Below are 7686 nucleotides of genomic sequence, written 5' to 3' on the forward strand. Positions count from 1 at the left end.
CTCGTCAGCTTTTTTAAGGGAGCTGAAACGTCGAAGGCTCTTAAACAATTACCTTGAATCCTCAGGCCACGAAGTAAAGTCACGAACTCTTTTATCACCATTCCGGTGTTTCATGGAATATATTAGGGCAGTCGTACTATTTTCCACTTTACCAATCCGTATTCCATGACAAGCTTTCTAATTTAGTAATCAAACTTGAATCAATATCTCCTTCCTAAGATGCAAATGCAATGCAATCACAATCAAAACACAACAAGAGGGGTTAGTACCAAACAGGAGTAAACAAGGAAAACAAAAGTACCTAATCGGGTGACCACTAAGGATTTGGAGTGGCTCTACCTAGGATGGGTTCCTAGGTCTTCTATATGTAGTTTGGGCTCTAAAGTCAAGGTACCCGAACCAGCAGATTTCTCGATCTTCACCCATTATAGGCTTATACAGACCAAGTTTGGTTCAGGGGAATACATTTCCCTATGGCTGCACGGAGATGAAAATCTCACGAAGACATATGTACGGATGTACTCCGAAAGTGATCCACTATCCTGCACGGAGGTGAAAACCTCATGAAGGAGTAGCTTCTCACTCCCACTTAAAAGGGTAAGACTAAATAGTCTTTATGCAATATGATGCCAAAATATAGAGCTTAATTTACAGTAATCATGCAAAAAAATGCAAAGAGAAGATCGTAAATTTTTAAATCAAATTTTCAATTTTCAACAATAAGACAAAAAAACAAACAATTTCGCGGCTTGACTCTCGAAGTCCCTAGTGGAGTCGCCAAGCTTTCGAAACTATTTTTTTATAAGTTTGAAAATGGGAATCAACTTTTAAAAATGAAAATGGGAGTTGCCACCGATCTTTTATTGTGGTGTGATCGGATCACCTTGAAAATAATTTTAGGTCTGCGAATTTTGAGAAAAATAGGCTCGGGAGTCGGTTACATACGAGGAAGGGTTAGCACCCTCGTGACGCCCAAAATTGGTACCGAATTAATTGTTTAATGTCTTAATGTCGAAATTTTGAAAAGATTTTAAAATACGATCCTTTTATTTTGAATAAAATGAATTGGATGATAAAGCTCATTTATTTCAAAGAAATAAATTGTCATACTCACTAAGTTAGAGTGCAACATTTTTAATCTTTAAAATTAAGTTTGACTTTTAAAACCTATGCATTTTGATAAGGATATTTGATTATTTGGGTCAAATGAGAAAATCAAACCCAATAAGTTAGGATTCGATTTCACAAAATTCCTAAATAAGATTGCCTTTATTTTCGTCCGCTAGAAAAATCCTCGTCTCGAGAAAACAATATATCATATCCAATGCGTTAGGACACCACGTATCGAATTCCCAAGAATGAGCTTTTTATTTTTTTTATGTCTTAATTAAAAAGGATACTCGGTTTCCTAGATTCAACGAGGAAGATTGGAATCCAGTAAGTTAGGACACAATCTTCTCGAGGATCCCCAAATTCCGAGTGTCGCGTTATTTTGAAAGCTTTCGAATGAAATGATTTTGATATTTAAACGACCTTTGATGTAACCTTTTAAACGAATAAAGTGTGATGGATTGATAATGGATTATGCAAAATAATAATTCGTAAGTCACGATGTATACTAATAAATGACGAATAATCAAATAATATGAACAAGCATAGTGACAATAATTTCAACCATACATTATGTAAATATCAACATTAGCTAATAAGAGGAAACTATTTAAAATCAAGCAGATTTACATAAACATAAATAAAACATACAAATTTGAAAATAACTTAAGAAATAACTAGCATGAAAGAATGGGAATGATCGAGATAAACCGTATGAAAATAAATTTAAAGCAAATAATATATATATATATATATATATATATATATATATATATATATATATATATATGAGAGTTTCAAGAAGAGATCCAAAAATAGAGTAAAATATATGAAATACAACATACAAAATAATATATATTTAGCCTAAATAAGTATTACATACTAAATAAAAACAACATCATATATGTACGCATGTATAATGAAAAATAATTTGATATAGATTCTGTATATATAATATTAAATTTATATAAAAATATAAAATAATACATAATAAATTTAGATGATAATACATGAAAACTTCAAATAATTATGTGATAAATAATAATATGTTATAAATTAAAGTACTATTGATGATAAGTTAAAAAATATATTAAGTTTAAACATAAAATAAAGTCAGATTTAAAACAAATATCCAAAAATAACAGAAAAATAAATTTGAAACAGAATAAAAACCAAATGCATTAAATTAAATAAATATGGACAAAATTATATCAAATTCGAAATATATAAAAAAAAGAGCAGAATTGAGGATCAAAAAGGCATGCGCGAAGAACATGGGGACTAAAGAGGAAAATATTCCCAGACCCAAAACGCTCGGTGGCAGAAGGGACCAAAATGAAACAAAAATGAAATATGCGGGGAAAATTTAGAAAATAAAGGAAAATCGGATTAAAACTATTTGAAATAAAGAGGGACTTATCGTGCAAATAGACCAATCAATCCCCACATGCACGGATCCTACCAGAACCGGGTCACCATTTGGGTCGGGCTCTTAGAACGCTATCGTTTCAAAGCCATTACATTGGCTCCATCCGGCGACGTTTCGAAACCGCTTTAAAGGCCTAAACCTAAAGAGCCTCTCACTTCTAAAACCTAAAAGGAAACCATTAGTCCTTGCGCCGCTCGGTATACTGCGCCCTTGAACAGTCCCCGATCCTAGCCCGTACTCCGATGACGATGGAGAGAGCCAAGATCGCACTGCAAGGTACGTTCCTCACCTTCTTTCTAATGTTTCTCTATTAACCAAGGACTAATGAACATAAAAAACCAGAAAAGGGAATGAATCTGGTAACCAGCAAAATGGAAAAGAAGAAAAAAGCTGGGAAATCACCTTTTAGTTTTCTTTTAATTTTTTGTATTTTGAATGCGTAAAACAGGAAAAAAAAAGCCTCCTTTACAAATTCGAAAACGGCTTTATATAACCGGAAATAAAGTAGAAATTTACAGGAAATTTTTTTTTAAATTTCAGCTATTTTTCTCTGCTCTTCTCCTGTATTTTGTCTTTGTCTTTGCCTTTGTTGCGTTCTTTGCAGGTTGTTGCAAAGTGAGGTCAGACGGTGACGTGGCACGGCTCTGCGCAATGCATGGAGGCTATTGTTCATGGGGTGGAGCTGCTTTTAAACTGCTAGGGTTTCTACTTATGTTCTGGGCTCAAGGTCGGGTCTAAGTTTAGGTATTGGGTTGAGATTTGGGCCATTGGGCTGGTGTTGGGTTTGTATTTCAGGTTAATTTGGGGCTTAATGGATTTGTTGTATTTTGGGTTTGGGTAAATTAATTGGGTCTGCTATTGTAACAAAAACTGGACATTTATTATTATTTATTTTATATATTTTTATATCTGGGTTTTAATAGCTGGGCTCAGGTCGGGAAAAATTTGAGTATTACAACCTATATAGATGTTGGATGCATATATTCCACCCCACTTCACCTTACTCCACTTTAATTTAATTTAGTTTTTATACTTATGTTTAATATTTTTAAAATCAAGTAAATATTTAAACATAATTTTTCAAAAAAAAATATAAATTATACAGAATTTGTTTTTATAATAAATTACTACATTTTTACCTTTTAATAGTTATATATATACAAGGAGAAAAGGTAATTTCATAAGGTGGCGTGAAAATAGACAGAGTCGATAAGACAAACAATTACTATAATTATTCCATACACATTGTCCAAAAGAAATAATCCACTCTGTTTCACTCTCACATCCACTTAAAAAAAAATCGCTCCAATCAAACTGTTTAGATTTTACCATCCCTAATTACTAATCTATCTACCACCAATTTAATTGGAAAATAATTTAAAATTTTAATAAAAAAATTAACCCAAGGTTTCTATAAAATATATAGCATGGAAATATTTTTCCTTTTGATATATAGTTTTATACAAAATCAGCATAAACAATCGAAATGAAATTGCAACATAAATTAAAATTTATTTTTAATTTATTTTATGTTCAAGATTCAGAATCGTCCATCTCAATAATATTATCTCCAAAACTTAAATTTATATTATTTTTTAGAGTAGATTATAGCAACATTTGTTAATTCAACTTTAGCATTTTAATTTTGAATGAAGAAAGCTAGATATGGTTGGCTATTCTATTGAAGAGGCAAGCCCATCTCCAATTGAGATTAGGGTTTTTTTTAACCAATTGGTTGATATTAAGTTTAATTAGATTTACACTTTATTTAATTAGAATGGGCACATGGGAGCGAAGTTAGGGGTGGGTTGTTGTTTTTATTAAATGGTATAATTGCATTGTTCACTCATTTTAAAATTTAATAATTCGTTTTAGTCTCTTTTACCAAGTTAATAATACAATTTAATTTATTTTAATTTTATTTTACACCTCTACGAAATTTCAGGCTTTGGCGTTGCACGTAATGATAAAATTTTATTGAAAATATGAAAATACAAAGTTATTTTCGTGGTGCTCATGTCTTATACATATTAAAAATATGTTAGTTTATTTTGACTAATTTTGACAATTTATTTCTGCATATTTTCTAGTTTATCCAACCTAAAAATAAAATATTTTCTAAGCGTAATAATTTATTTGTCCTTTTAATTTTTTAAATTATTTTAATCTTTTAATTTTCTTTTTTTTTAGCTTTTAAACTTGTAGGTTTTTTGTTAAATCATTCAAAATGGATGGAAAAATTAACGTTTTAACTTTGTTGATGTGGCATACATGTGGATTGCCACATGAATGACACATCAATATTTATTTATTTTTTAAAATTAAAAAGCATTAAAATTATTTTAAAAAATTAATTAAATTTGTCATGTCATACACGTGACAATCCATGTGTATGCTACAACAACAAAGTTAATAAACGCTAATTTTTTTATCTATTTTGGCGTGGTTTGATAAAAAATTCAAAGTCAAGGCTAAAAGAAGCGGAAAAATAATGAAGGACTAAAATGATATATATTTTTTTTATAAAGTTAGAGGGATAAAAAAGTTATTATACCTATTTTGTTGTTGAAGGGAACAAGGTTGCAGATTGATTTATTAAAGAATGGGAAATTTGGTATTTAATTAACTATTTCTTTCTTTACTATTGTTGTTGTGCTCTTTTTCAAGAATTTTACCATAAAATTTGAAGGTCCCAAATACAAATTTCCCAATATATATATTCCTTTTTGACCTGGTAAAAGAATATAAGATTGTAAGCATTCCTCAAGGGAAACAGCTTTGCCTAGTATTGTATGGTTTACCTTAGGAAGCCCAGAAGCATAGTAGTTGTAGCCTAGTTATAACTTACCTCAATCCTAGCATGCACTATCAAATCAATTACATATAAAAATATACGTCCATAATTACTAAATGAGAAACATTAAAACTCTATTAAGATGTTTCAAAAGTTGAAGTTAGGGTTCAAGATCGTAAAACGAACAAAGATATCGAAAAATGATGATATGAATACCTCATTTTTGAATAAAATACAATCTAATTTTAGTATTATAATGTCCATAGATATGAAATGATAAGGTTGGAAAAGGTGTTTTATGGTGGGCCTCGTTTAAAGAAAGGCTGCTGATGAACTCATAATTCAATCTTCTTCGATGTATCCGACGCCGAGCATGACTTCAATTCATCCAAATGTTACATTTTTTTAATTACCATCCATCAAAATGTTGGTCTAACACATCTTTATGGCCGTCTTCATATTTTAATAACCTACAATCATTATATTATCTTTTAATGATTAAATACGTTTTAACTTTAAATTTGTATTTAAATCAACATATATTTCCACATCTTGAGTTTATATTCTAGGAATTTTTTAGGGAGATTTATATATTTTTATGAAGATTAAAATGTAATTTCATCATTATCTTTATGGTTTTCAAAAGGACTAAATCAATTTAGTATTTTTGGAGGATAACAATTAATCTTATCATATATTAATTTAGGATTTTTAATATTAAAAATAATTTTAAATTTTAAGAATAGTTTTTATAATTGTTTTGAATTTTTAAAATTTAAAATTAATTAAATGTTGATGTGGCAATCTACACATATGCAATGTTAGCAAACTTAAAAATATTAACTTTTTCATTCATTTTGGAGTGATTTGATAAAAAATGCAAGTTTAAGGGTTAAAAAGATGAAAAATTAAATATTTTTTTGTAAAATTGAAAGGCCAAATAAGTAATTAAAATAGTTAATATAAATATATCATTTTTCAAATTATTCTGAAACAAACTGTTGTTATAAACACATTTTTTTAATATACAAGGGCTGGATACAGTGACTAAATAAAATTCAATTAAATAATAAAATAATCCAAATTGTTATTAATTTAGCCGATCTTAATCTTGTTTTATTCCTTCAATTTGGCCTAAAAATAATCATTTTTCTATATATATATATATATATATATATATATATATATTAAGGTGATAAACTTGGTCAAAACCTAATCAAATTTGCAGCAAAAACCATCAGTTGAGAAATATATTATTTTCTTTCAAAACCTAACTTCAAAGCAAAGAAAACAAAAATCATTGCATATAAAGAAACTACAGAATAACCTAGCCTCCTCAAAATCCCATGGCTTCTTCTTTATTACCTTCTTCTTTTACCATAGTTTCTCCATCTTTCAAGCATCACAATAATCGTCATCAACCCTTTCAAGTTAGAGCTCAAAGCTGCAGAGATGGAGGTAATAACCATAACTTGCTGTTTTTCTTTTCTTTTTTTATCTTAAAATTTGTGCAACAACAACATAGTTTTTATTTGTTGTTGCAGGTGGAAGATCTAGCAATGGGGTGGATGCAAATTTGAGGGTTTTAAAGGAGAGAATAGAGGTGGTGAAGATGAAGGAGAAGCTTGGGAGATGTTGCAGATATGAATATGGATGGAATTATGCAAAAGGGTATAATTATAATAAAGTGAAAAGAAATGGGGAGATTTCAGAATTGTTTGAACTTCTGGGTTTGGTTGGGGCAACTATTGGCTCAACTTGCTTTACTGGAACTCTTTTCCTTTGCCTTTTTTCTATATTTGTTCATTTACAGTCATGAAATTCATGCATAAAAGTAGGATTCAAATTCTTTTATTGCTATGCAAAATAATTATAAGCATTTTGATTGATCTTGAAAAGTGTAGTTGGTATGCTATGTAAAGTTTGGGGTTCTTTTAATAGAATAAAGTTTCAAGCTGGGAGTACAGTTTTAATATCAACTTTTTTTTATTCCTGATTCCATTCATCAGTTGCGTTGGTATATTCAAACAGTACTATGAAAGACAAGCTAATGGTTCACATTAAATAATAATAATAAAACCTTCCGGGATCTTCAGCACGTACACTGTAAAAAGTGATCTATTTTAATATTATGATATATAGTTTAATAAATATCTCTCTCCACGTAATACTTAAATTTATTCATGAGTTGAGTTATAAAATTTTGATTTAATATTTTAAAATTATAAAGATATAGGCAATTAATATAGCCCCACAAAATTTTTTTGGCTTCACCCCTGTAATTTGTCTAAGTTTGAAAACTCGTTTAATTAGACAAAAAAATTAGACTATTTAAAATATAGGTTAATCTTAA

The 7686-nt window shown here is 29.3% G+C and overlaps 1 protein-coding gene across 1 annotated transcript; it reads left to right on the top strand.

Moving 5' to 3' along the window:
* Nucleotides 1–6556: 6556 nt before the first annotated feature.
* LOC105788910 (uncharacterized) lies at nt 6557–7308 on the top strand. Its single transcript, XM_012615992.2, has 2 exons — nt 6557–6791; nt 6878–7308. Exons 1-2 carry the CDS (start codon nt 6680–6682, stop codon nt 7150–7152), a joined length of 387 nt encoding a protein of 128 aa, XP_012471446.1. The 5' UTR covers nt 6557–6679; the 3' UTR covers nt 7153–7308.
* Nucleotides 7309–7686: the final 378 nt, after the last annotated feature.

The sequence above is a fragment of the Gossypium raimondii genome, chromosome 7 (genome assembly GCF_025698545.1).
Source record: "Gossypium raimondii isolate GPD5lz chromosome 7, ASM2569854v1, whole genome shotgun sequence".
In the NCBI taxonomy this organism is placed as follows: Eukaryota; Viridiplantae; Streptophyta; class Magnoliopsida; order Malvales; family Malvaceae; genus Gossypium; species Gossypium raimondii.

Bases quoted from the DNA above. Each gene is read 5' to 3' on its own strand.
- LOC105788910 (XM_012615992.2), top strand. From the start codon at position 6,680: ATGGCTTCTTCTTTATTACCTTCTTCTTTTACCATAGTTTCTCCATCT. The intron at 6,792-6,877 runs GTAATAACCATA...TTGTTGTTGCAG, and splicing joins TCAAAGCTGCAGAGATGGAG to GTGGAAGATCTAGCAATGGG.